The sequence below is a fragment of the Aspergillus saccharolyticus genome (assembly GCF_003184585.1).
Source record: "Aspergillus saccharolyticus JOP 1030-1 unplaced genomic scaffold BP01scaffold_22, whole genome shotgun sequence".
Classification (NCBI taxonomy): Eukaryota; Fungi; Ascomycota; class Eurotiomycetes; order Eurotiales; family Aspergillaceae; genus Aspergillus; species Aspergillus saccharolyticus.
This window is the reverse complement of record NW_020290632.1, coordinates 381414-406540: the sequence shown is the minus strand read 5'-3', so window position 1 is coordinate 406540 and position 25127 is coordinate 381414. Positions and strand designations below refer to the sequence as shown.

The 25127-nt window shown below is 56.4% G+C and overlaps 9 protein-coding genes across 9 annotated transcripts; 5 read left to right on the top strand and 4 right to left on the bottom strand.

Annotated features, from left to right (window-relative positions):
- Window positions 1-240: 240 nt before the first annotated feature.
- On the top strand, window positions 241-2292 carry BP01DRAFT_343555 (FKBP-type peptidyl-prolyl cis-trans isomerase). Its single transcript, XM_025573522.1, has 4 exons — window positions 241-508; window positions 566-1003; window positions 1060-1717; window positions 1774-2292. The coding sequence occupies exons 1-4, from the start codon at window positions 416-418 to the stop codon at window positions 1977-1979; spliced, it is 1395 nt and encodes a 464-aa protein (XP_025430155.1). The 5' UTR covers window positions 241-415; the 3' UTR covers window positions 1980-2292.
- A 427-nt stretch (window positions 2293-2719) lies between these two features.
- Window positions 2720-5775, top strand: BP01DRAFT_401747 (kinase-like protein). The gene is made up of 5 exons (XM_025578618.1): window positions 2720-2832; window positions 2888-3961; window positions 4085-4791; window positions 4841-4903; window positions 4955-5775. Exons 1-5 carry the CDS (start codon window positions 2730-2732, stop codon window positions 5702-5704), a joined length of 2697 nt encoding a protein of 898 aa, XP_025430154.1. The 5' UTR covers window positions 2720-2729; the 3' UTR covers window positions 5705-5775.
- A 276-nt stretch (window positions 5776-6051) lies between these two features.
- On the bottom strand, window positions 6052-10754 carry BP01DRAFT_416900 (DUF3591 domain-containing protein). Its single transcript, XM_025579225.1, has 4 exons — window positions 7441-10754; window positions 7335-7391; window positions 7058-7249; window positions 6052-6633 (listed from the first exon to the last, which is right to left on the bottom strand). Exons 1-4 carry the CDS (start codon window positions 10542-10544, stop codon window positions 6546-6548), a joined length of 3441 nt encoding a protein of 1146 aa, XP_025430153.1. The 5' UTR covers window positions 10545-10754; the 3' UTR covers window positions 6052-6545.
- Window positions 10755-10935: 181 nt separating this feature from the next.
- Window positions 10936-12074, bottom strand: BP01DRAFT_358057 (RNA methyltransferase). Its single transcript, XM_025575344.1, has 4 exons — window positions 11932-12074; window positions 11764-11862; window positions 11411-11703; window positions 10936-11350 (listed from the first exon to the last, which is right to left on the bottom strand). The coding sequence occupies exons 1-4, from the start codon at window positions 12015-12017 to the stop codon at window positions 11097-11099; spliced, it is 732 nt and encodes a 243-aa protein (XP_025430152.1). The 5' UTR covers window positions 12018-12074; the 3' UTR covers window positions 10936-11096.
- A 119-nt stretch (window positions 12075-12193) lies between these two features.
- Window positions 12194-13745, top strand: BP01DRAFT_343546 (putative Golgi reassembly stacking protein). Its single transcript, XM_025573521.1, has 4 exons — window positions 12194-12452; window positions 12507-12590; window positions 12698-13162; window positions 13247-13745. The coding sequence occupies exons 1-4, from the start codon at window positions 12282-12284 to the stop codon at window positions 13598-13600; spliced, it is 1074 nt and encodes a 357-aa protein (XP_025430151.1). The 5' UTR covers window positions 12194-12281; the 3' UTR covers window positions 13601-13745.
- Window positions 13746-13767: 22 nt separating this feature from the next.
- On the bottom strand, window positions 13768-15091 carry BP01DRAFT_343543 (MICOS complex subunit MIC26/MIC27). Its single transcript, XM_025573520.1, has 3 exons — window positions 14980-15091; window positions 14832-14924; window positions 13768-14762 (listed from the first exon to the last, which is right to left on the bottom strand). The coding sequence occupies exons 1-3, from the start codon at window positions 15004-15006 to the stop codon at window positions 14115-14117; spliced, it is 768 nt and encodes a 255-aa protein (XP_025430150.1). The 5' UTR covers window positions 15007-15091; the 3' UTR covers window positions 13768-14114.
- A 138-nt stretch (window positions 15092-15229) lies between these two features.
- BP01DRAFT_358055 (mitochondrial intermediate peptidase) lies at window positions 15230-17884 on the top strand. The gene has a single exon (XM_025575343.1). The coding sequence runs from the start codon at window positions 15446-15448 to the stop codon at window positions 17828-17830; it is 2385 nt and encodes a 794-aa protein (XP_025430149.1). The 5' UTR covers window positions 15230-15445; the 3' UTR covers window positions 17831-17884.
- A 456-nt stretch (window positions 17885-18340) lies between these two features.
- BP01DRAFT_89812 (uncharacterized protein) lies at window positions 18341-20131 on the top strand. Its single transcript, XM_025580214.1, has one exon. The coding sequence runs from the start codon at window positions 18414-18416 to the stop codon at window positions 19785-19787; it is 1374 nt and encodes a 457-aa protein (XP_025430148.1). The 5' UTR covers window positions 18341-18413; the 3' UTR covers window positions 19788-20131.
- Window positions 20132-20303: 172 nt separating this feature from the next.
- Window positions 20304-24857, bottom strand: BP01DRAFT_358054 (M protein repeat protein). The gene has a single exon (XM_025575342.1). It carries the CDS (start codon window positions 24698-24700, stop codon window positions 20477-20479), a length of 4224 nt encoding a protein of 1407 aa, XP_025430147.1. The 5' UTR covers window positions 24701-24857; the 3' UTR covers window positions 20304-20476.
- Window positions 24858-25127: the final 270 nt, after the last annotated feature.

Genomic DNA, 25127 nt, shown 5'->3' with positions numbered 1-25127 from the left:
CGACGGACTTTGGCCTCGAATGCATGGCGTGTGGGGCGGCGGAGAAACCAGTGGTGACACGTGATCTGATAAGAGCTCGATGGATGGAGAAGGCGGTGATAGAGTGGATCAATACTCAGTGATTGGTTGCCCGGGAAATTTCTGGAAGAAAAAAAAAAAAAAAAAAGCTCAAAGGCGGTGAAGATGACAGATTCGATCAGCCACCGCAAATCCGGGCGTTGCTGCGGCGGCCTCAAAACTTTTCCTCCTCCTCCTCCTCTTTCTTTTCCTCTCGTTCTTCCGTGCTATCTGTGGTAGACGATTTTCTCTCTGCCTTTTCTCTCTTTCTCTCTTTATCTCTGTTGGGCTCTGTTTGTGTCCCTCTTTAAAAAAACCACCTTCCTCCCCTCCAATATATCACATATCCATATACAAAATGTCTGGAGTTCAGCCTGTTGCCGTCTATGCGCTCAGAGTTCCCGCTGGCGGAGCTCTGATTCCCGCCGTGGTCCCTGAGGCTGCTGCCATGGTAGGTCGCAATTAGTTCAGATCAATTGAGGAAGCAAACTAATCTCTTATATGACAGTTCCGTGTGACCATGGCTGCCATCGACCCCGATGAGGCTCCCGAGTATGAGGATGGCTTCGACTCTAACAAGCGCCCCCGCGCCACCTTGAAGCTTGTTCGCCCTCCTCCTGGCTTGGACCTCGAGGACGAGTCTGATGATGAGGACTACGAGGATGACACCGAGGAGGATTCCGAGGATGATGAGGAGGTTAACGGCGGCCCCAGCGACAAGGAGAAGGCCGCCAAGCTTAAGCTTGCCGCTGCTCGCAAGGTGATCGAGGATGCCATGGACGAGGACTCCGAGGACGATGATGAGGATGAGGAGTTCGACCTGAAGGCTGCTATCTCCAAGCTGGTCAAGGGCAAGGCTCCCGCTACCGATGACGACTCTGATGATGAGTCCGACGAGGGTCTCGAGCTGGATGAGCTCGTCCTCTGTACCCTGGATCCCGAGAAGGTAAACGGAAACACTCAAACTCCATGTGACGAATCACTGACTCAATTGCACTATAGAACTGCCAGCAGCCTCTGGACATCACCGTCGGTGAGGAGGAGCGTGTTTTCTTCAAGGTCACCGGTACCCACACCATCTACCTGACCGGTAATTACGTCGTCCCCGCTGATGAGCACGGTCCTTGTGGCTCCGACGACGAGGATGACTACGATGAGGACGACTACGACCTCCCCCCTGGTGCGGAGGATCTGGACCTCGAGGCTCTTTTGGGCGAGGAGGACGAGAGCGACGACCTTGATGAGCTGGAAGACCCCAGAATCACCGAGGTTGAGAGCGATGAGGAGGCTCCCAAGTTGGTTGAGACCAAGGGCAAGAACAAGCGTGCCGCTGAGGAGGCCAAGCCCGCTGCCGAGGAGCCTGCTCTGAGCAAGAAGCAGCAGAAGAAGCTCAAGAAGAACAACGGCGAGGCTGCCCCCGTTGAGGAGAAGAAGGAAGCCAAGGAGGGCAAGAAGGTTCAGTTCGCTAAGAACCTGGAGCAGGGTCCCACTCCCTCCGCTGCTAAGCCTGCTGAGAAGACTACCGGCACTCTGGGTGTCAAGGAGGTCAAGGGTGTCAAGATTGACGACAAGAAGCTCGGCAAGGGTGCTGCCGCCAAGGCCGGCAACACTGTTGCTATGCGCTACATTGGCAAGCTCGAGGATGGCAAGGTCTTCGATGGTAAGTTAGATATCCGGCATTGAGTAATGGACTCTGCTGACATATTTTGACTACAGCCAACAAGAAGGGCAAGCCCTTCACTTTCAAGCTCGGAAAGGGTGAGGTTATCAAGGGCTGGGACATCGGTATCGCCGGCATGGCTGTCGGTGGTGAGCGCCGCATCACCATCCCCGCCCACCTTGCCTACGGCAAGCGTGCCCTGCCCGGCATCCCCGCCAATTCGAAGTTGATCTTCGACGTTAAGCTGCTTGAGATCAAATAAGTAGTTTCTTCGTGAATGCTTGTTTTCGCCCTCTCGCTTGTTGCCTTTAGCCCCCCCGGCAGCACCACGTTTGCGGGAACATTCCCTCATCCTATCGCATTTAATCCTTCCATTGCTACCATGTCTGTTGGATGATTTTTCTTTTTCTTTCACCAAAAAGAACCGGTGTTCAGGGGTTTTTATTCGAATATATGACTTTGACTTCTGTGATATCCGACTTGTTTCTTTGCACAGCCGTCCGCTGCATTTGGCAGGGAGGAGGATAGTAACGGAATATCTGTGTCCACAATCTCAAAAGTGATTGTATACCATCATTATAATCCCGTCTCATTGTGTAGATGTAGATGTAGATGATTGTAGACCACCCGTATTTATTTCTTACGAGCGCTCGCTCTTGCCTCGCTCGACTGACTCCTTGTCGGGGTTGCCTACTCGGGGCTGCCGCAGTTCTTGACAACCTCGACGCTCCCTCAAGGTCTTTGTCAAGTCTTTTCTTCATACCCAAGAGACTTCCATGTCTCTTCAGATTGATAAGGTACATTACGGTGCTTTTCTTTCATTTTCTACCCCACGGAGCAAGCAGAAGCCACACTTTTATACTACAGTATCAATACCAAGCTGACCCAACTCGACTCAAAATGAATGACGGCTCCCAAACTCCAGACAACAATCGCAGTCCGATCGACCTCATGAGCAGTGAAGCGTCTATAATCGAGACCTCGATTTCCGGTGCTCGAAGCTCTGAGTCCCATGCGTGCCAGCTCAAAAGTAAGGACAGTATTCGAGAACGTATCCGGCAGAGAAGCTCAAGAATATTGTCACTTTTGGGCATTCGCAACCCTACTCAAGGCAAGTCATTGCTCATTCATATCAAGTCATATTTCATTGTAGCTAATGGATGACGAAAGTGCTCAAGGCAGTGACGAACCACGATCCGGATGACCCTCACACTATTGAGAACGACCGCGTTCCATTGCAGTCTTTCCCTTCTTTCCCAGCTCCCATCGAAAACGAACAGAACGTGGAAGATTCCGAGCAAAGGACAGTCTTACATCAATCTCCGTCTGGAAGTTATAGTCCTGCTGGCATCACTGACTCCAATGTCAACCCGTTGGAAGATTCATCTCATAATGCCCAAGCCGCCCTGGAGGCTACACAACAATCAGGAACCACCCAAGCCTGTCATGCAATCGTGCGACCAAGCTCCAAGCGGTTGGCGGAGGTCTTGAAACGAAGCCAGTCGACACCTACAGCACTTACGCACATTGTGTCGACCAAGCTATCAACCACTTTCGGGAACCCCACGGTCATACGTCGTTCACATCTTCGTTCGCGGCCCACTTTTCAGGTACCTCAGTTTCCAAGCCCACTCCTTGCTCCTCCTCCTTTGGACAAGCAAGGTGATAGTGCTCAGGAGAGCTCCGATCCCCAGACCTCACCAGAGGAAAGTGTATCACCGAGTAGCACACGCTCCACGCTCAACACGACTCCCCCCACCACCCCTCCTAAATCCGGAGAGCCGTCAGGAGGCTCAAAGCAGGACCTTCTAGATGTCGAACAGGTAAAAGAAGTAACGCCACCTCCGAGTAACAACGAGTGCCCTCACGTCCAAGCGGTCGAGTGCTCACTCGGTCAGTCACCGTCAATTATTACCGTGGAAGCTGCCGCCAATGCAAAGGTATTCTTCGAGACATACTTCAACTCCCTGTTTTGTGGAGCGGATCTTCGCTCGCAGCGCCAGCACGAGCTCGAGCAGTACATATATGGCCTCCCATTGGCACCCGAAGAACGGGCGAGAATTTGGGAAAATTGGATCACCCAGGAACGACAGTATTTGCGTCAGTGCCGCGTCCTGAAAAGTCAGTCGCACTGTGGCCGACAGGACGAAGCGGTCTCTCTTGCCGGATTCGAAGCGATTAAGGTTCTAGGAAGGGGAAGCTTCGGGATCGTGCGGCTGGTCAGAGAGAAGAAGGCAGTTGAAAGTTATAGTAGCAACGGACATGCGGAAAAGCACTACTTTTACAAAGGAGAGTTGGCAAAACTCAAGGCTCGGTCAATGTCGGTTACTGAAGGAACTACAAGCACACGGCGAAGGATGATGGTAGGCGTTAAGAAGGATGTCTTCGCGATGAAGGTAATTCGAAAGTCTGCAATGATACGCAACAGTCAAGAGGGCCATCTGCGAGCTGAGCGAGACTTTCTTGTTGCGTCTGCCAAATCTCGTTGGGTTGTGCCATTGATTGCAAGCTTCCAGGATCGTGACCATCTCTATCTTGTTATGGACTACATGGTGGGCGGAGACTTCCTAGGGTTGTTGATGCGCCAAGGGATCTTGCCTGAAGGAATCGCTCGATGGTACGTTGCGGAGATGATTCTCTGTGTCGAAGAGGCCCATCGGCTGTGCTGGATCCATCGCGATGTCAAGCCAGACAACTTTCTCATATCTGCGTCTGGGCACCTGAGAATTTCCGACTTTGGGCTGGCCTTTGACGGGCACTGGGCTCATGATCAAGTGTACTACAACGAGCAGCGATACTCCTTGCTCAGGAAGCTGGGCATTCAAGTGACTGGGGACTCTCAGGATAGAAGAGAAGCACGAAAGCCACCAAAGACATCTATCCATGAAAATCGATCTGATTCCGACTGCACACCACCCTCAATGGGTCTGCTTGGATGGCGTGACCGCACCCAGAAGCGCCGGCTCGCCGCAAGCGTTGTCGGGACTAATCAATACATGGCACCGGAAGTTGTTCGGGGTGAGCTATACGACGGCCGGTGTGACTGGTGGAGTATTGGCATTATACTATACGAGGTAAGACGGAAGGTGAGCGTGAGAGATGTTGCTAACCTAGACGTCACAGTGTCTCTATGGCTTCACGCCCTTTGCTTCACATGATCGTCAGAAGACGAAGATGAAGATACACGTATGTACCCGCATCATACTTTTATTTTGATGCTGCTAAACAGCAAAAAAGCATCACCACGAGACGCTCTGCTTCCCCGCCAGCAGGACCTCAGATAAGCGAATCTCGGCCGACGCAATTGATCTTATAAACTATCTACTCCAAGAGAAAGAGCATCGCCTGTCCTCAAGCAAGTACAAGGTCAACGACTCTCTGACTTCCCGGTTGCCATCCCGGCATTTCTTCTATAACATGGATCATCGTAGCAAAAACTACAAGGGCTTGTATGTCTTCCCAAACGACGCGACAGACATCAAGAACCATGTTTTCTTTCGCAACACCAAGTGGGACGAGATACATCAATCTGTGCCGCCGTTCATTCCTAAAGTGAAAGGCTGGGAGGATACTAGATACTTCGACGATGCAGGATACGATGGCGACCATGACGACGTCTCTGTCATGTCGGACCCGGATCACCCAGACGATGAGAGTGAGATTGAGGAGCCAGTTCAAGTCCAAGTTGAAGCTTCCCTGCCCCAGGCAGTAGGTCGACAGATCGCACTCGGTCCGACCCCAGATCCAGGGCCAGGGCCGGGGCCAGCCTCTCCGCCAAAGGATCGCAAGAGGAAGGAGCGGAAACGCCCGCGGGATAAGCTGCTACGTGACCGTCAAATGCGAAGGACGGTGCTTGAGATGCGCAAGAAAGGAGCATTCCTGGGCTACACCTATCGCCGTCCCAAGTCCGTGACAGTAGCCCTGACTCCTGATCGGGGTCGACACCGTCTGGGGCGAGGCCAGCTGTCGGAACTCTATGGCTCGTAGCATTTGTTGGTCTGTCGGGCAGCCTCGTGGATTCTCTCAAACTAAGCACCGGCATGAGGAATGTGAACTCCAAGCTCATGATGTATTTTTCATTAGACATTGTTATGGGACAGACATCACAAACCCATCCTTATGGTGCGAGATACCTGGTCTGTTCTGGGTCCCCGCTTGTCGATCATTATTGGATATTAGTATAATGCAACGAACAGTTACCTCCACATCTTCGGACGAGGCGCTTGGCTCTGCTCAATTGAATACTCATGCCGTAGGTTACATCTAAAACGAGCAAGCTACTAGCCCCAGGTTACATTCAGGTACTCCACATTCAGGACAATGATTCATGAAATGCTCCATCTTATTGAGAACCTAGTCTGGAAATGACCACCGTCCGACTTGCTCAAAAATACCAGTAACAGATCAATAGAGGCAATTTACATGAATCTCGCCCCATTGCCAACGCCAAGCCTAACTAACGCTAACAACATGGACCAGTGATGCAGTTCTGAATAAGTACTGTGCAAAGAGTGCTTGGTGTCTGATAGTGCATGTGATTTCATTCATTTTCCCCAGCGAAACAATCCGGATATGACGCTGCACCTGCGATTTGAGATAAAAAAGAAAAATCTAGAATGGCCGTTGTTTGGAATCATGTCAGGGTAAGATACCGAATGGGAGAACAGCCGAGAGACGAGAAGTGGAGGTTTGGGGGTATCATATGGTGAAGAGTAAGAGATATTGAAGAAGTTGGGTGTGACTGCGAACGTGGATGGTGAGGCGACGTGCGCAGCGCATAGATCGAAGAAGGGTAAAAAGGTAAGAGGTATCCGGGTCAGCGACGGTTTCACAGAGCGGGAGGCGCGCCCATGGCAAAGGCAGAGTCGCTGACGCGGTCTTCGGGTTTCATGGTTCCGTTGAGGAGGGGGCAGAGTCTGTTTTGACAGCAGCGGGTTCACAAGTTAGCTTGGGTTCCTTGGATTAAGCTCATTCAGATGGGGTCTTTGCGCGTCATGGTATGTAAAAGGGAGGGGGCAGCAGCAGCGGGTTGCTGGGCTGGTTTGCATCCTCTAATTGGCAATCCGGGCGGAGGGACCAGCGTTGGAGCCACCAGAACCAAGATCGGGTCCAGAGATGGTGGGTTTCTTTAGAATGCCTTTCAGGGGTAGTGCCATGCGCCTTCGTCCATCACCTCTTGCAGTTCCTCCGATAGTGGAAGCTGGAGAAGAGGCAGAGATGGACAGGCGGGGTGAGGGCGAGGCTGGTCCAGGGGAAAAAGGGGGTGTGGAAGACGCATGGAAGAACGAAGACTGGAAATCAATGTTGGGATGCAGGGAATCACCCTGGTTGAGAACGCACTTTTTGTTGGTCTTGATATGGCCGACCTGGCCGCAGTTGGCGCATTTGCGCTGTGTGCCAGCGGACTTGCCAGAGCCACCGCCGCCGTCGGCAGGTGAATCTCCGGCGGAGGCACGGGCAGCTCCCTTCTGCTTCTCGCGAGCGAAGCGACGCTCCTTGTTGCGGTTGAGACGGCTCAATTCGGCTTCCAGACTGGGTTAAGGGTCAAACGGTTAGTGTACTCGACCTCTCTTGTGCGCCGTTAAAACGTAGCGTTGGGGCAGAGAACGAGACATACAGTTTCTTGTTGCGAGCATCAATCTCCAGATCACCGGTAGGCTGAAGGGAATCAAGCCTGGGATGGTTAGTCACCCTGTGCAATGAATTGTGATGGGAACTCTTACTTGGTGCTTAAAGCCTCCACGTGGTGACGGTGCGCGATGTAGTGCCGAATAACCTTGGGATCAAAAACCATGGTCTCCTTCTGGTAAAGTTGACCCTTCTCGTCCTTGTATGTCCGCATAATGCGCAGAACTTTGCCCCTCTGGTCTGGCAAACTCATCCGACTGAACTGACTGGTCGTCTCGTCGTCACGCCGATACGGGGCCGGCGTGGGTGCTTCAGATCGAGGGGTCGGTTTGCTGAACTCCGCTTCATCATCTCTGTCAATATCACTCTCCTCGTCCGAGTGCTCAACCGTCGACGATAGACTGGCCTTTTGCGCATCCCAGATGCGGCGAATGGAGGTTTCGTAGGACTTCTGCTGCCGAGCGACGTTGTAGCTGTGACCTCCCAGTTCTTTGAGCCTTTGCGCATCAAGCTTGTCCTCGACACTCTCGCCAACAGCCTTGAATCCACCCTTCATGGAGGTCTTGATGAAGCTGAAACCCTCCCCACGGCCGGTGGGGTCACCTTCACCGTGCAGCTTGAGCATCGCTTTACCCTGAGAGGCCAGGAGGAAGTTGCGTGTGGCCTTCCAGGGTGCCATTTGCTGTTCAAAGCTCTCCCCTTCTCCATCCTCGTCATCATTGTCACCCCCAGTTTCGGCATCATTGCCAAACCCCGTGTCGTGAAGATGCTGCTGACCGACTTGCATGGATTCCAGCAAACACACATCCTCCGGCTGCACCCACGACCGGATGACATCCTGTTCCGGTACAGGCTCCATGGGCACCCAATATTTCGAGTCCTTGTCGTGTTGGAGAAAGTCCTTCACCTTTTGACGGTTTTGCATATCACTGGTGCCGGGGATGTGCGCAGTCACGTCGCTGATGGAGAGGCGAAGGTCGGGGCTCTTCTTCAGCAGGCGATAGACCAGCATCTTCATGCGGTTCTTCGCGACGGTGGTGACCTTGCGCGAGTGGGGGCCCGGCACGTCCACCGAGGGAAACTGCTGCCCAGCCACATACAGATTCTCAATGTTCCGGATGTAGTAGTCGCTACCGCCCGAGCCAGTGGTGCTGCGCACGATCAGGAAGTCGGTGGACTTGGCCTGATGTTGGAAGAGCGGAGCGCGGTACATCGAGTTGGAGATGGCGGGCGTGATTTCACCGGGGTCGACATGACCGAAGATCGAGAACGGACTCTTGTCCTGAGGAAGCAGAACCACAGTCTCGCCGATTTCTGCTTTCGGCCGTGTGGGATCTTCCATGCTCTTTCTGCGGTAATAGTTGATGAAGCGGTTGGACATACCAAAATTGGATAGCATGATAGGAACTTCTTCCGAGTATTCGACCAGCAGAACGTTTGAGTTATCGGCCAAAGAAAGGGACTTTGTAGAATCGAAGAGCGCCTTGACATCTTTGCCCCTTTGGTGCTTGCGCTTGATGTAAGCGGTGTTCTTGAACCAACACGTCTGCCCGGGCCTGAACGTGAGTGCTGGACGGTGAAACGAGCGAGCTTCGGCCTTGGCCAGCTCCGTCTTGTAGTAAGGCCACTGGAGCCGGAGAGCAGGCATACTATGCTCCAGAGTCACATTACCCAGGGTGCTGCGAACCTTGTTCTGATGGTTCTGCTTGAGCATATCGTAGGCTTGATCATTGGAGATGTTATAACGCGATGTGAGGCGCTTCGTGACGCTTGCGTCCAACTCATCCCGGTTGAGAGCTCCCAGGGCCTTGGGTTTCTGTGTGGCGTTCTCCGGTCCTCGGTCGTCAAGAAGGATGTGCGGGTCATTCATGTCAACAATCACCTTCTGGGCGATGCGTGACGTTGCTTGCTCGGGGTCATCGACAACTGGCACGTCGATGTGAGCGAGCGCCACGACCTCCATCGGGTCTCGACCAATCTTGCGTTTCTTGGCGGGACGATTCGTCTCGAGAAGCCAGTCGTCCTCAATCGGATCCACCTCCTGAGGCTCCGGCTCATCCACCTCCATGATGGAGATATCGTCCTTGACATCCCAATCCGCGCAGACCGTCTGGAGGTCATGCAGGGAGATCCCTCCAGGTAAAGCCTCGTCCGTGTCCGTATCGTGCTCAAAGTCATCTCTGATCTCTTCTTCGTCCTCCTGCGCAGCTTCTAGAATCGTGACTAAGCCCGAATGCTCTGCTTCATGCGGACGCTTGAAGACCTGACCTGCGGCCTTAAACACTCGTTCCTGGTCCTGCGCCAGTTCGATGTTCACCTTGCTCGGAATCACCGGCTTCGGGGGTTTAATCGGCTGCTTGCCTAGGAAGAAAGCCTTCTTGTGCGGAATAAGCTCGAGGAACCGGGGCAGGGCGTTTCGATCGAAGGATGGAAAGAGGGAATGTAGCAACTCCTCGACATTCTCCGGCGGAGCCGGCGGGTTATCCGGCCCGTACGCCGACATGGCGAACAGCTGCTGCTGGAGTTTCCACGCCCGCAGCGACGCGGGATCCATGTCCTCCGCCGTGGGACTTAGCGGCTCATCCTCCTGCAGCAGGTCCACCTCATCTTCATCCATCGGCGCGGCGGGCTCCTGTGGCAACGACGCAACCGGGGGCCCCGTCACCGGCTCCGTGGCCGCCGCCTCCTTCATGACGGGTCGTGGTTCATTGGCCGTCGTCGTGGTGTCCTCCTCCTCGTCGAAGAACAGGTCTCTGGTGGGATCCGCGTGATCCGGGCCGGGCGAGGAGGGACCCTCGCCGAAAAGATCGTCCAACTCATCGCGCGGACCCTGCTGTGTATCGTTCCCATCCTCCTGGCCAGCGGCAGCACCGAAGTCATCGTCCGCGCCGCCATCACCGCCAAAAAGATCCTCGTCTTCGGCCCCAAAGAGGTCCTTGTCGGCGTCGTCCTCGCCGAGATCCATCATTCTGTTATCGTCGGCCGGAGGCCCCGTTCGCTCTTCTTCTTCGGGCAACTCATCGTCGTCGAAATCCTCGTAGTCCACGGCGTCGTCGGCCTTCTCGCCTGGTTCCAACTCGCGCGTCAGGAAGTCGAAGGACATGCCGCCCTCCCCGAAGGGCCCGTTCATCTGTCGCATCACATTGTCGAAGGCAGAGTCTTCGGCCTCTGGGACCGGCGGCTCTGTTGCGTGAGGCATTGTGAAGGTGGAGGGGGTCGAGCAATCAGAGTGTGATCGGGATCGTGGAGAGAGTTGGCTGATGGCAGATCGGAGATTTGAAGAGTGGGGTGGGGTATGAGGGATGTTACGCGTTCGGGCGCATCGGGGCCGGCTCTGTCTACCAGAGATGATGACCGACCTGGACGCGTCGAGAACTGTGTAATGAGTGAATGAAGAGTGAGAGGAGGGTGGATCGGCCGACAGCGTGAAGATGCGGAGGGAATGCGAAGCGGCGAGAGAAAGAGGCAGAGGGTCTGCACACCGCCTTGGTCCCAATCGGGAAAGCAGCTGGAAATCCCTCCGTCGCTGGTTCGTATTCTTTCTACTCTTACTACTTTACAGTCGACACTCTAATCCTTAAGTTGTCACTTACTCAAAGGGGGTATTGAATTACTTCTATGTGAATGATAAATATTGTACAGTAAATTCAGGATTGCGAAATGGTCCTGGTCAGTGATTTCACTCTTGCATCACGAACCACTCCAGTGAAAAAAAGCAGGGAAACAGCGCACAGCACCCAAGCGCTGTCACTCATTCCAATAAGTTTATGTTGAACCCACCGTAATACACACAGAGAGCTTTGCTCGCGCCCTCCATGCAGTAATGCATCACAGTCGCATTCTGGCCATCCTTGACCACCTTGGCCATCTGTTTCACATCCGAAGTCCGCGGGAGGTAGAGAACCATGTGCTCAGTGAATAGGGAGTACTCAGTATATAGCTTCGCTAAAGAATAAGGCTCCATGGTCCGCAAGTTGAAGACTTTATCCGAGCGGTAACCGGGTCCTGGGCAGCTTCAGTCAGCACGATGTTTCCGCCGGCAACACCACCGTAGAGAGTACCCACCTCCCCACGGGGGACTCGCGAAGAGAACACTGTAAGGGGCTAGGTCCATCAGTTTATTCTTGATGATATCAAAGCAGTCCCCCTCGAACCAGGTGATCTTGTCGGCCACGCCGTAGATCTTGGCGTTGTGTTTCGCGCACTGCAAGACGGCGGGGTTCTTCTCGATGGCGTAGACGCGCTTCCATCGACCGGAGAGGGCAAAGGCAATGGAGTTTCCTCCAGCACCGGCGAATGCATCGACCAGAACCATTCGATCAGGTGGGGCGGCGCTGGCGATATGCTCTGCGATTTTACTGAGGCTGTGAGTACTTCGATCGCAGGCGCCATTCGAGCAGGCAGGATCACAAACGTACTTGGCCACTGGCTCCGGAGTGACGCCAAACCAAGCATCGTCCGTCAGCCAGACTCCTTCGTCATACTTGGAGAAGATCTTATATCGTTGAGCCCAGTAGCTGTAGACAGCGGTTGGTTAGTTCCACACAACACACACACACGCCAACTCCGATGACCGCTCCACTCACTTCTGAATATCCCACGGCACTTCCCCAAGCTCATTGTAATGATGCACCTCCGGCGGAGGCACGTCAGCATTCGAATCGCGTGCCATGAGCTGAGAGGACACTGCTTAGAGGGTCGAAGCAGCAGCAGCAGCAGCGCATTGACTTATCATCGACAGAACGAGACCGATAAACGGGGCCAAATCGCGATAAGCGATAAGTTCATCGACCGTCCGGACGGTGTTTGCGCTGTTTGTTCCCGATTCATTCCTCCACGTTTGCTTTGCGCCTGACGGGCTACACTTTTCAACGACCACTGCGAATTCTCCAATCCTCTCTTCTTGTCTACTTTTCTGGTTCTCTGGACTGTCGACATGTTCGGCGCCTTCAACCGATTCATCGGGCTAGAGGCCGAGCCCGCCCAGCAACCCCGATCGTCGACAGCGGACAACTCCTTCGGCTTTCAGGTACTCCGCAACAAGGATCCGGAGGTGCCTCTAGAGCCGTGGTTTGACTTTATCATCGGCATCAATGGACGATTAATCGTGTGTGACACTGACAACCTACAAACCAAGCACAATCTGACCCCTTCGAAACAGGAAGACCCAGACCCAAACCTCTTCGCAACCGAAGTTCGCAACTGCGCCGGCTCCCGCGTAACCTTTGAAGTCTGGAGCGCCAAAGTAAGCCATCCATCCATCCAGCCAGCCACAGCTTCCAAGCACCTTCCAAACACCCTCCAACCACCCTTCAAACCAACTTCCAACTTACCCACTAAACCACTCTGCAGGGCCAAAAGTCGCACACCGTCTCCCTCCCCATCCCCGCCCACAACCCCACCCTCAACCTCGCCGTGCAACTCGCCCCGCTCGCCTCCACGCAGAACATCTGGCACGTCCTGTCGATCCCCTCGCCGCTGAGCCCCGCCTACCGCGCGGGTCTCCTCCCGCACTCCGACTACATCATCGGCACGCCCAGCGGCACGCTGCGCGGCGAGGCCGCGCTCGGCGAGCTGGTCGAGGACCACCTGGACCGCACGCTGGTGCTGTGGGTGTACAACAGCGAGTTCGACGTGGTGCGCGAGGTGCAGCTGATCCCGACGCGCGGCTGGGGCGGCGAGGGGGCGCTGGGGGCGGAGTTGGGGTTCGGGGCGCTGCATCGGTTGCCGGTGGGGTTGGGGGAGGAGGTGGAGGGGCCCGGGGAGGTGGTGTTTGAGACAGTGGGGGGTACGGATGGGCTTGGGGCGGGGTCGAGGGTGAGGGGGGTGCAGCATGCACAGCAACAAGCGGTTGAAGGGTATGGGTATGGAGATGCGGTGGATTCAGGGCAGGGGCAGCAGCAACAACACCAACAACAACAACAACACCAACCGCACTTCATTGTACCGGCTAATCTCAGCTCCCCGCCGCCGCCGCCGATGGCAGGGACCCCGACGAATCGCGTGGCGAGTCCGGCATCGGCGGGGGCGGTAGCCAGCCATGGACGATCATCACATCGCAAGGCGAGAGCGGCGCCGAGTGCGTCGGCGTTTGATGAGTATTTCGCAGAGGGGCTGCAGAAGAGTCAAGAGCAGGACTATGCGCCATCGAGTCGGAAGGGGACGCCCTTGCCGCCACCGCCGAAGAAGGGCGAGGCGCTGCAGAGCCCTCCCCCGCCGTCTGGGGTTGCTTCGCCCAGTCCGGTTGTCGAGTAGCTATGAAGCGAGCAAAAGAACCAAGGCCATGTCTGTGGGTTCAGTGCCTCCGTCTAGTATGTATTTCATCTCCCGGAGTGGAGCGGTTAGGGTTGGTTCGACTAGATCTGCGATCTTAGATCCCAGTTTGTAGCGTAGACGGAGGGGTATGTTGAAGTATTGTATGTGTTTCTGCAACTTGACAATTCCAGAGTAGATAGACAGTGTCTAGAAACCGTGCGCGCCTTCAATTCTAAGCCCTCTTAAAGTACACACATACACACAGACTCGCACCCCGATAGACAGACACAGAGACGGAAGCGGATAAACAATGTCAGGAAGTAGATAGGGAGGTTTTGGTAGGTCTGATCATACGCTCCCAAAACAATCGAGCACACAAGCTAATTCTAGCTCGAGTCATAGAAACCTCGGAAAGGAGCAACACAGTATATCACATCCGCTTCAGTGGAAGAGAGAGAGAGGCACTCAGAAAAGGCTAATAGGCCACCGCAAAAACAAAAACAAATGCTCCACTCTAGTGACCCTTGCTGACAATCTCCTCCAACTTCTTGCGGGCCTCCCCGATCTTCTCCTCCATCATAGCGCGGCCCATGGCGCTGTGAGCGACGCCGGTGTAGTAAAAGTGCTCGGCGCGCTCGCGGGCGCGCAGGTGGGTGTCGGCCAGGGCGGGGACGCGCTTCTCGTACTCCCAGACGAGGTCGGAGACGTTGCGCATGGTGACAGGCAGCAGGGTCCAGGCGGCGACGGTGCCGAAGGCGAGCGGGGAGGCGGTGCGGAGGAGCAGGCCGCGGTTGCGCGAGACGATGGAGCCGGCCATGGCGGCAACGACCACGTAGACGCCGCCGGGCAGGAGGCGCTCGCCGGACTCGGGCGAGGGGGCCAGCGAGGCGACGGTGTTGGTGAAGGCGTTCTCGATGTGCAGGGCGCGCGAGAGGAAGTTGTTGAAGCTAGTCTCCACAGCCAGAGAGTTCTTGTACAGGAATAGCCGGGCTTGACGGACCTGAGCCGTCAGGATGTCTGTAGGGGTCGGGGAAGAGGAGGCGGAGGAGGAGGTGGGCGTGGCCGGGATGAGGGAGGAGGAGACGGCGGCGGGCGTCGTGGGAGTAGGAATGGTGCTGGTGGTCGGGAGCTCGTCCTCGTAGTCATCGTAGATGGGTTTTTTCTGGATGCAGGGGTCAATCTTCGTTGCTGGTTGTCATCACTGGATGCTAATTTGACGGGCGTGTCGTACCAGGTCCCGGGGTTCCTCTGCAAAGGCCGTCCGCCGGGGAAAGAGAGCGACTCCTCCAGCCAGAAGTGAGGCCGCAATGGGGGCCACAGCCCGCTGTTTTCAAGGGTCAGTGAGGTGATTCGGGCTTGTAACCATCGACGTCTCTCACCTGTTGGAACATTGGCCGGAAAGACATGGTGCAGAGAGGCCAATGGACGAAGGAGAAGGGGAGAAGGAGGGTGGAAGATGATGTGTGAAGAGAAGGTGAGGGTGAAGTTGGCAGGTCGGGACGGAATGGACGGGAGGTTCAGAGCAGACAGTTTTTCCTTTCCGTCGCGGCTCTCGGCCTCTCCTCCGTCATCGCCCGGCGGGCTTTCATCAGAGATCCCTTTCTGATTCTCCTCCTCCCTCTTGACTCTCTCTCTCTCTCTCTCTCTCTCTCTCTCTCTCTCTCTCTCTCTCTTTTCGATATCTTACTACCCTACTACGTCTTCTATACGATACGAAACGAATATACCGTTTTTATTTTCTCTACTGGACAAAAATCCCGCTCGTCTCCATGGTATAACCCGATCCACCTCCATGTCGAAATCCCCTCTACAAGCCCTCCACGCGACCTAATCCCGATCATCATCATGGGGTCGCCTCACATGCTCATGCCGCTGCGGCGACGTCCGTGGACTTGTCGCACTTGTCTGTCGCAGGCTCGACGGTCGCTGGAAACCGCTGCCGCACCTCGTCCGGCGATAGACTACCCCTCCAGCAAGAATCAACACCAGAAGAAAACTGAGGATGAGACCCTCCGACGCATGTTTGATTCCCAGCCTTTCTGGCGGGAATTCTCCCAGAGCAGTGCTGCCCAGCTGAAACCCACCGGCTTGGTTCAGAACCAGTACTTGACGAGTCCGGATGGCTTCCGCGTCTTTGCCACCTCCACCCTGCAGAAATGCCAGGCGATTGTCGCTAAAGTGCTGGCTGCGTCCACATTGGAGGAATATCGCACCATGGCCCGTGATCTGGACCGGCTGAGCGATTTGCTGTGTCGGGTGATCGACCTGTCTGACTTTATCCGGGTCATCCATCCGGACCCCCGCGTGCAGGAGGCGGCCACGCAGGCATACGCTTTGATGTTCGAGTATATGAACGTTTTAAACACCACCACGGGCTTGAATGATCAGCTGAAGAAGGCGGCCGCCAACCCGGAGGTCACGGCGCACTGGTCCGACGAGGAGAAGATCGTGGCGCAAATCCTCATCAAGGATTTTTCCAACTCGGCCATCCATATGCCCCCGAACGAACGGCAACGATTCGTCAACCTCTCCACGGAGGTCAGCCAGCTGGGGTCAACCTTTGTCAATGGTGCTGAACCGGCCAAGGCTCATGTGGTGGTCAACGCCAACAGTCTGCGGGGGTTGGATCCGATGCTGGTGCAGAAGATCAAGCGGTGGAATCGCACCGCTTCGGTGCCGACGATGGGCCTGATCCCGCGGCTGGCGTTGCGGTCGGTGCACAGCGAGGAGGTCCGTCGAGACATCTACCTGGCCACCCGGACGTCGAGTTCGCGTCAGATTCAGGTCCTGGAGCAGCTGCTGACGAAACGGGCCGAGCTGGCGCAGGTGTCCGGGTTCGAGAGCTTCGCCCATATGACGCTCCATGACAAGATGGCCAAGAGCCCCGAGGCCGTGACCAAGTTCCTGACCGCCCTCGTCGGTAGCAACCGGGTCTTGGTGAAGGAAGAGCTCGCGGAGCTGCAACGCATGAAGGGCGCCGCGCCCCTGCAACCGTGGGACCACGCGTACTATGTGCACGGGCGGGTTCAGGAGTATTCGATGGCGCGCCGGTCGCGGGAACTGAGCGCCGTCCCCGAGTTCTTCTCGCTGGGAACGGTGATGCAAGGTCTGTCCCGTCTCTTTGAGCGACTGTACGGCGTGCGGCTGGTGCCTCGGGAGACGGCCCCGGGGGAGACCTGGATGTCGGATGTGCGGCGCTTGGACGTGGTCGACGAGTCCGGGCGACACCTTGCGGTGATTTACTGCGATCTGTTCTCGCGACCCAACAAGCATCCGAACCCGGCGCACTTCACCCTGCGGTGTGCGCGGGAGATTTCCGCCGAAGAAGTGGCGGAATGCGCTGCGGTGCTGGACTCGTCGGCGCATCCCAACGACGGCATGGCGACGGCGATTGACTCGGAAAGCCAGACGCTGCGCCAACTGCCCACGATCGCGCTGGTGTGCGACTTCCCCGAGCCGCCCGCGACGGGGGCGGGCCGCCCGGCTCTGCTGACGGAGCACAGTGTGCGCACTCTGTTCCACGAAATGGGTCATGCGTTACACTCGATCCTCGGGCAGACGCGGTTGCAGTCCATCTCGGGCACGCGGTGCGCGACCGACTTCGCCGAACTGCCTTCGGTGCTCATGGAGCATTTCGCTCTGGCGCCGGAGGTGCTGGCGCTGTACGCGCGCCACTGGGAGACGGACGCGCCGCTCTCGGCGAGCATGATGCAGCGCATGGAAACCGACCGGATCGCCCACGGGTCGGTGTACGGGGCGGTCGAGAACGAGGCGCAGATCCTCATGGCGCTCGTGGATCAGGCCTACCACACGCTGCCGGCGGATCGGCCCCTCGACAGCACGGCGCTCTACCATCAAGTGGCGACGCAGCACTCCAGCCTGCCCGATCCCACGGACACGCGGCCGCCGACCTCGTGGCAGGGCTTCTTCGGCCATCTGTATGGCTACGGCGCGACCTACTACAGCTACATCTTCGATCGGGCGATCGCCAACAAGATCTGGGAGGACGTGTTCCGCGGCGGGCAGGCGGCGGTCGACCGCGAGGCGGGCGAACGGTACAAGCAAGAAGTGCTTCGCTGGGGAGGGGGACGCAATGGGTGGGAGTGCGTGGCGGGCGTCTTGGGCAGCCAGAATGCGGCCAACGCGGATGGGCGGTTGGTGGAGGGGGGCGACGAAGCGATGCGTGAAGTCGGCCGCTGGGGGCTGGGAAGAGACGGAGTGTCTGGATGATTCGGAGTAGAATAGGGGGGTTTGTATATAGTATATAGTGTATATGGATCGTGGAGTGTATACATACTACGCTAGACGGGATGCATAGACAGTATTTGGTGTGCTGTGTAATTTCCTCCCCCTCCCTGGGAGGACAGGGCCTACGACATTTAACGCCACGAGGCGGGAGTTTGAAGCTGTTGATTGAGCTGATGCTATGGTGCATGCTACTGTAGGTGGAGGGAAATGAGTGCATGCAGGCAGGCAGGCAGGCAGCAAGGGTGGGATGGAGGGAAGAAGATTCACTATATCTGTTCAATGGCCTTGACTTCACTACATGAATAACAAGTTAGTTACCTGGAAGTGAATGTGAAGAAAGCTATAGCTGCATGTCTCATCTTACTTGCAGGTTGGCTTGCCTGGGCTGGTGACTGGTCTCTTTCTCTTATCGCTGCAGTGACTGACTCGACTATAATAACCCAATCTCACCCCGTCATGCATCCGAGGTGCCAATTTATCCTTTTGCCTCTGCCTCAAAAGCTTAGCCTCCTCGTCACTGTTACTATTCCGTATGAACTACAGTTGATGCTTCTGCAACTGCAATATGCCTCCCCTCAATTCCACCACCACCACCACCACCACAACAACAAATCTCACCAACCCATCCCCCCTCCTCCATCCTGAAAAGAAGCAACAGAAGACAATCCTCCGCCGCAAATCCACCATCCATCACCTCCGCCACTGGTTGTCCCACCATCTCCCCTCTTCTACGGCCACCCCAGCTCCCCCGCGCTCCAGCTCCAAATCCATTCCTCAAGCAACAGGCTCCAAGCAACAACAACCACCAACCAAGATCTCCACCAGACCCAACCCCCTTGAACCTTCCTCTCCTCACTCCGTCTCCCCCTCGGCCACATCCTCTACCTCAACTTCAACCTCAACCTCCCCGAACCCTTCAAGCGAGAATCTCCACGCCGAGTATTCGGCCTACTGCCGGGCCTTTTCCGCGGGGTTGACGGGGGAGAGTTTTCGGTATGTGAGTGTGAGTACTCGTGATGGCAGTAATGGCTGTCAGGGGTGTGAGTGTGAGCGTGAGTCTGGGGAGCAGGACTTACAGGATGACGGTGCTGCTGCTGCTGCTGCTCCTACCACTACCACCGCAGTCGCCCATTCCGATTCTCATCCGCACAACCACAAACACACCCAAAACCACGCAAATAGGGAATTCGAAACACGACCGGACGGAGCAGCAACAACAGCAGCAGCAGCAGCAGCAGCGCCCCCGCAGCCTACACCCCGCACGCATCCCCGGAAAGGAAGACCCTGGCGAATTGACGAAATCCGTCGGCCGGAGGATCTGTGGAAGTTGTCGGGGCACCATCACTCCTGCCAGCATCATCAGCATCACGACCAATACCCGCACCAGGACCATAACCATAACCATAAGCACAAGCGCAACCATGCCAGCCACCAGGACCACCATGAGTTGCAGCATCAGCAGCAGCAGCAGCACCACCAGCAGAAAACTGACAACACTCCCCAAAACACCCCCAATGAAGCCGTCTCCAACAACACACCACCAATCGACACACCCATCATCCCTACTCCCCAAAACACCCCCCAAACCCTCGAAATCCTCCACTGGATGCGACGGGGCCGCTCCTCCTTCGACTCCACGACGCCAGAACGATTCGATCACGAAGATGACCGCCCCAACCAACCCAGGCACACTGACACCGACTCGGACGTATCGACAGGACCTCCACACGCCAAATCCACCTACCCACCCCGTCTCTCCCCGCCGCTGCGCGTCTTGACCCCCGCGCGCTACGAGCAGTCCCGGCGGACCCGAGCACACCAGAACAAAAAATTCTGGTGGGGGACGGTGCAGAGCTATTGGACGCGCATGCGGCCTCGCAGCGAGGCGGCCAGGCGAGAGGCAAAGGGGAACCCCCCGGTCTCCTATGGGGAAAGTTAGGCTTACAACCATAAACCCCCCCCCTCCGGGACATCGGTGGTGTGTCACGCACGGCAAAGGTTCAGAGACCAAACCATTCCCCGTCGGGAGGGAACTCGCTGGTGGATAATGTCAAGTGTTTTGTGCTTGTGCAACCCACACCTGACGTCCAATGGATGGGATTCTCTGGACGGCCGACAGGAATTGTGTAGAACACTGGAAATACTAGGTGGTCACAGGAAGTCACAAGAAAGCGGAGAACAGGGGGTATCCTGAGTATTCTATTACATACAGCCTAGGCCAATACAGACAATAAGGAAATTCCTCTTCGGACATCATACCACAAAGGAAATAGGTCATCCTCCCCCGAGTCCAATGTCTTCGCCCCTTACGAGGATCCTTCCTCAACCCCGGGCTCGTCCGAACTGCTGCGGTTGCCGCTCAACTTCTCGGGTTGCGGTGTCGTCGACTGACTCGGAGGGTTAGGCGTCGCCCGGCGGGACAACTCGGCCAATTCGCCAAGAATCCTACCCAGCACCCAGTCAGCAGACGTCCGCCATCAAGCATACCAGTCAAGTCTTACCGTCGGTGCTCATCATACCAGTCATCATTGGTGGTACGGATGTGTTTAAGCTGCTCTTGGATACTGGCCATCTATCATATCCCAAACCAATCAGTCAATCCATGTCGGCACAATGGGAACGGGCGTGTCAGGTGAAAGGGTGAAATTGGGGCAGTCCCGTAGGAGACGAGGATGACGATAAACGGGGAGATCCCACCGTTCCCTGAATAGATGAACCAAGGTCCTCACCTTCGACTGCGGCGGAACCACCGTCTTCTCTGGCAAGGGTCTCTCCAGCCCACCGGCTGCCATCAAGGCCAACCGCTGGGCCCTTGGCACTGTCCTTGTCGGCTTTCAGCGCCGCCACTTCCGCCTCCAACTCCCGCGTGCGCTTGCGGCTGGCCGAGATCATCGAGTCAACTTCTCCCAGCTGGTTGAGGAGCGACATGTTCTTATCAATCTGGCTGTTCAGGTCACGTTCGCCTTGCAGGACTCGCTCTTCCATGCTCTTATTCTGCGAACGGAAATGCTCGAGCTCGCTGGTAAGGGTCTCGTGCTGGCTCTTGAGCTGCGACAGTTCGTGATTGGATGCAGCAAGCTGTTGCAGGACCGCTTCAAGTTCCGTTCTCGCGCTTTGCGAAGCATTCAGGGTCTTTTCGAGTTCTTCGGCCCGCGCCAACACGGCTTGGTGCTTCTCTTCCAACTCATGCTTCTCGGCCTCGACCTTGGAGAGGTCGGCGCTGTGCTTCCCAGCGAGCTCGCCACTCACCGCCGCAGACCGCTCGGCTTCCGTCAACTTGCCCTCAAGGTCAGCAATGGTTAGCTTCAGGCTGTCCAGGATGGAAGCGTCCTGAGCAGCAGCCTGAGCTTCCACCAGCTGTGCGTGCACTTCTGCCAGGGCCGCGTCGTGAGAGTTCTGTAGTTCTTCGATCTTGGCCCGGTTCGTAGACTCGAGATCAGCACGGAGGTTGGAAAGCTTCTCCTCCTGAATGGTCAGAAGCTGCTCGATCGCCTTGCTGTGCTCTGCGTCCGATTCGGCGGCCTTGGAGGCTTGGCTAGCCTGCAGCTCAGCGTGGAGCTGGGCCCGGGTTTCCTCGTGCTGCTTCTGGAGCTCTGCAATCTCCTGGGCGCGAACTTCAGCTTGGGAGGTGATCTCGTTGGCGTGGCGCTGAAGGGCTGTGTTGAGCTCGGCCTGCAGAGCCTCCATTTGTTGCGCATGTCTGTATTCCAAGTCCCGCAACAGGGCAACCGATTCCTCATATTTGGCCTGCAGCTCCCCGAGTGCCTGCTCCTGATTTCCAGAAACATCCGTCCGAGCCTTCTCGAGTTCAGCAGCATGTTCCGCCCGGATGGAGTCAAGGGTCTGCGCGTGCTGCTCAGCAACCGCGGCGGCTTCCTTGACTTTGTCTTCCAATTCCTTGCTGACAGCGGCAGCAGACTCTTCCAGAGTCTTTAAGTGGCTCTGCTGTTGGGCGTCCTTGGTCTTGGTCTTGTCTTCAAAAGCATCCAGGCTCTGCTGAAGGGCCTCAGCCTGGCCTTGCTTGGTCTGGATCTCATCCTGAAGGGACTTGATCTCACCCTGCCCAGTGGACAGCTGCGATTCAAGAGCACCAACCTTCTCCTTGAGCGACTCAATCTCCTGGATAGCCAGATCTTGCGCCGAGTTAGCGCCATCGTCCAAAGCTTGTCGGGCCTCGGTGAGATGCTGCTCCGTGGCCTCCAATCGTTGCCGGAGAGCATTCATCTCAGCCTGGTGCGCGGCATCAAGCTCAGCGAGCAACTCCTCGCGGTCCTCTTGCGCGGCCTCGTAGGCGGCTTCGGATGCCTGAAGCTTGTCGCGGAGTTCCTGGAGTTCTTGAGAGTGGGTGGTGCCAACGGAGTCAACCGCCTCCTTGGCAATCGCAAGTTCCTGAGCGTGGGCTGCGGCAGCCGAGGCAAGCGCCTCGTCGTGCTTGTTCTTCAAGTCGGCGATGGTGACCTCGTGACTGGCAATGGTCTCTTCATACTCAGACTTGAGTTTGGCGACGGCAGCCTCATGAACGCTTTCGAGCTCCTGGGCCTTCTCACCCATACTGGTCTCCGTGGCATTACGCGCTTCGGAAAGTTCGGCCTGGACTTTGTCGAGAGCCTCTTGATGTTCAAGCTGGAGCTTGGCGATTGTGGCTTCATGCGCAGCATTGAGCTCTTCAATTTTCTCGCTCAAGCTGGTCTCAGTCTCAGCACGCACTTGTTGGAGCTCGGCCTGGACCTTAGCCAGGATCTCTTGATGCTCGGACTGAAGCTTGGCAACCGCAATCTCGTGAGCAGCCTCGAGCTCCTTAGCCTTCTCTCCCAAGCCGGTCTCAGTGTCATTGCGGGCCTGCTGAAGCTCAGCTTGCACACTTGAAAGAGCTTCCTCATGTTCGAGCTGAAGCTTGGCGATCGTAGCTTCGTGAGCCGCCTCGAGCTCCTTTGACCTTTCGCCTAAGCCGGTCTCGGTCTCCTCGCGTGCCTTCTGGAGCTCGGCCCGCACTTCCTTAAGAGTTTCTTCGTGCTGCAGCTGGAGCTGATCGATAGCTGCCTGGTGAGCAGCTTCAAGCTCTTTGGCTTTTTCTCCCAGGCCAGTCTCGGTAGCATCCCGTGCCTGCTGAAGCTCAAGCTGCATCTTGTCAAGAATCTCGTGATGCTCGGACTGAAGTTTGGCCACCGCAGACTCATGGGCAGCTTCAAGCTCCTTGATCTTCTCCGATAGTGCAACTTCCGCAGACTCGCGGGCCTGTTCAAGTTCACTTTGAGCTTGCGTGAGGGCTTCCTTCAGCTCGACGATCTCCTGCTCTCTCTCAGCCAGGCGGGCTGCAGCCTCCTCGCCACTTCCGTCGGTGACGGATCCAGCTTCGGCCAGCTTGGTTTCGAGCGACGCAACCTTGTCCTCTAGAGCAGCAATGGTCTGCTTGGCAGCCTCCTCAGCCGCCCGAGCCTCTTGTTCCTTGGCATGGTTCAGGCGATCCATTTCCATGTGCAGAGTTTCCACCACTTGGTCTCGACCATTCAGTTCCCGGTGGAGTTCGTCAAGTTTCGTGGCCTTGGCTTCCAAGACTTGGGTGACTTCCACGTACTGGCTCTTCTGCACTTCTAACTCAGCCTTCAAGGCATCGAGTTGCTCGGCATATCCAGCAGCCGCAGCCTTCTGCAGTTCCAGCTCCTTCTCGAGCGCCTCCAATTGAGCCTGATGAGTCTGCTTCAGCTCTTTCAGGGCATTAGCGGTCTCATCGTCTCCTTTGGCGGCTGCCGTTTGAGCGGCCTCCTCTAGGTCCTTCAGAGACCGTTCCTCGAGCTCCTTGTGCTTGACCTCTGCTTCTTCAAGTTGAACGCGCAAGGCCTGCAGCTGCTCCTCATGCGCAGCCGTCAGCTTCTCGATTTCCGCCGTGTGTTGCTCTCGGAGCGCCTTGGTGGCCTCGTCAATGTCCTGGGCAGCACTCTCATTCGGAGCCAACGACAGCTCGGTAAGCTTGATGTTCACCGTGTCCAGATCCGCCTTGAGCTTGGACACAGTGGCCTCACTCTCGGACAGCTGGTTTTGCAGGGATTGGATTTTCTCCGCATCTTCTCCGGCAAGCTTTGGCGCAGCGCTCAAGCGTTTGGTCACGGTTGACGTAACAGGCTTCGAAGCCATGGAAGACGGACGGGTGGTTGGGCGTGCCGTGGTGGATGAGGACGTGGTCGGGCGAGAGGTCGACGTTGCAGTGGTCGGTCTGGCAAGCGGCTTCACGGTGGATGCTGTGCTCGGACGAGAAGTGGACGTTCTCTTCTCCGCTGTGGTGGAGCCCGCAATGCTGGAGCGTCGATCCACGGTGGATGTGGTGGACTTGACAGGGGCCCGAGTGGCGGGGGTACCTGCCAGAGACATGCGCTTGGCCGCACTGGAGATTCCTCGTTTTTCGTCTCCGGAGCTGGCCACCGACCGGGACTTCTCATCTGCCGAACTAACCGATGCGCGAGACCGGTGCAAGCTCGTGGTGGTGGACGTGCCGAGAGGCTTGCGCACGGTGGTGGTACTGGTAGGGCGCGTGGGTGGCTTGTTCAGGGTGGTGCCATTGGTGGTGGAGGTGCGCGAGGTCGACGTCGCGGTCTTAGGGGGTCCGGAGACGGAGCTGGGTCGTTTCGTAGCGCTGGTCGTTCCGGAGAGCGGACGTCTGGTGGTTGTGGTGCTTGTCGGGCTCTTCTTGACCGGCGATGCCTTGACATTTTCCTTGTCCCGAGAGACATCAGGACTTGTCAGCGGTCCCTCGCTCCCGGAAAGGATGGTTGATTCGACGGGAGTCGCGGGGGGCGCGATGTCGGCGTCAAGCTCAGCGGGAGCAACAGGGGCGACGGGATCCTCAGTGGAAGCCATGATGCGGTGTGGGAGGAGGTCGCGAGTCGTTGGTCAAAAGGGGGTGGGAACCCAAGGCGTCTTAAAAGGGGAGGGCCAGAGAGAGTTCTCAAGTGGGGAGTCTAGCGAATTGACAGTGTCCACGTTAGCTCGGACAGCGAAGACAAAATAAATTGAGGGGGAAAATGCAAAGTAAACAATGTCGAACAGCTCAACGCAGATGACAGATACAGCTCCAGCTGCTTGAAAGGGGAAAGAAACAAGCAATGGCACCGGAAGAACACGATTGATGAGAAAACAACCAGGAAATAAACCAACAACAAGTGAGATTGAGTTGTTTTGGTTTCCCTCAGACCGGCCACCCGCGGAGGGGAGCAGCAACGGGTAGCCGAGGCGGATCTCCTTTTTTTTTTTTTTTTGGCTAAGCCCTCTCTCTAAACTCCGGGGG

Bases quoted from the DNA above. Each gene is read 5' to 3' on its own strand.
- BP01DRAFT_343555 (XM_025573522.1), top strand. From the start codon at position 416: ATGTCTGGAGTTCAGCCTGTTGCCGTCTATGCGCTCAGAGTTCCCGCT. The intron at 509-565 runs GTAGGTCGCAAT...CTTATATGACAG, and splicing joins TCCCTGAGGCTGCTGCCATG to TTCCGTGTGACCATGGCTGC. The intron at 1,004-1,059 runs GTAAACGGAAAC...ATTGCACTATAG, and splicing joins GTACCCTGGATCCCGAGAAG to AACTGCCAGCAGCCTCTGGA.
- BP01DRAFT_401747 (XM_025578618.1), top strand. From the start codon at position 2,730: ATGCGTGCCAGCTCAAAAGTAAGGACAGTATTCGAGAACGTATCCGGC. The intron at 3,962-4,084 runs GTTATAGTAGCA...GGATGATGGTAG, and splicing joins AGAGAAGAAGGCAGTTGAAA to GCGTTAAGAAGGATGTCTTC. The intron at 4,792-4,840 runs GTAAGACGGAAG...TAGACGTCACAG, and splicing joins TTGGCATTATACTATACGAG to TGTCTCTATGGCTTCACGCC.
- BP01DRAFT_416900 (XM_025579225.1), bottom strand. From the start codon at position 10,544: ATGCCTCACGCAACAGAGCCGCCGGTCCCAGAGGCCGAAGACTCTGCC. The intron at 7,250-7,334 runs GTATGTCTCGTT...CCCTTAACCCAG, and splicing joins GATGCTCGCAACAAGAAACT to TCTGGAAGCCGAATTGAGCC. The intron at 6,634-7,057 runs GTGCGTTCTCAA...CTGTCAAAACAG, and splicing joins CATATCAAGACCAACAAAAA to ACTCTGCCCCCTCCTCAACG.
- BP01DRAFT_358057 (XM_025575344.1), bottom strand. From the start codon at position 12,017: ATGGCACGCGATTCGAATGCTGACGTGCCTCCGCCGGAGGTGCATCAT. The intron at 11,863-11,931 runs GTGAGTGGAGCG...CGCTGTCTACAG, and splicing joins GTGCCGTGGGATATTCAGAA to CTACTGGGCTCAACGATATA. The intron at 11,704-11,763 runs GTACGTTTGTGA...TCACAGCCTCAG, and splicing joins ACTCCGGAGCCAGTGGCCAA to TAAAATCGCAGAGCATATCG.
- BP01DRAFT_343546 (XM_025573521.1), top strand. From the start codon at position 12,282: ATGTTCGGCGCCTTCAACCGATTCATCGGGCTAGAGGCCGAGCCCGCC. The intron at 12,453-12,506 runs GTGTGTGACACT...CCTTCGAAACAG, and splicing joins GCATCAATGGACGATTAATC to GAAGACCCAGACCCAAACCT. The intron at 12,591-12,697 runs GTAAGCCATCCA...ACCACTCTGCAG, and splicing joins TTGAAGTCTGGAGCGCCAAA to GGCCAAAAGTCGCACACCGT.
- BP01DRAFT_343543 (XM_025573520.1), bottom strand. From the start codon at position 15,006: ATGTCTTTCCGGCCAATGTTCCAACAG. The intron at 14,925-14,979 runs GTGAGAGACGTC...CCTTGAAAACAG, and splicing joins TCCGGCCAATGTTCCAACAG to CGGGCTGTGGCCCCCATTGC. The intron at 14,763-14,831 runs GTACGACACGCC...CCCTGCATCCAG, and splicing joins CAGAGGAACCCCGGGACCTG to AAAAAACCCATCTACGATGA.
- BP01DRAFT_358055 (XM_025575343.1), top strand. From the start codon at position 15,446: ATGGGGTCGCCTCACATGCTCATGCCGCTGCGGCGACGTCCGTGGACT.
- BP01DRAFT_89812 (XM_025580214.1), top strand. From the start codon at position 18,414: ATGCCTCCCCTCAATTCCACCACCACCACCACCACCACAACAACAAAT.
- BP01DRAFT_358054 (XM_025575342.1), bottom strand. From the start codon at position 24,700: ATGGCTTCCACTGAGGATCCCGTCGCCCCTGTTGCTCCCGCTGAGCTT.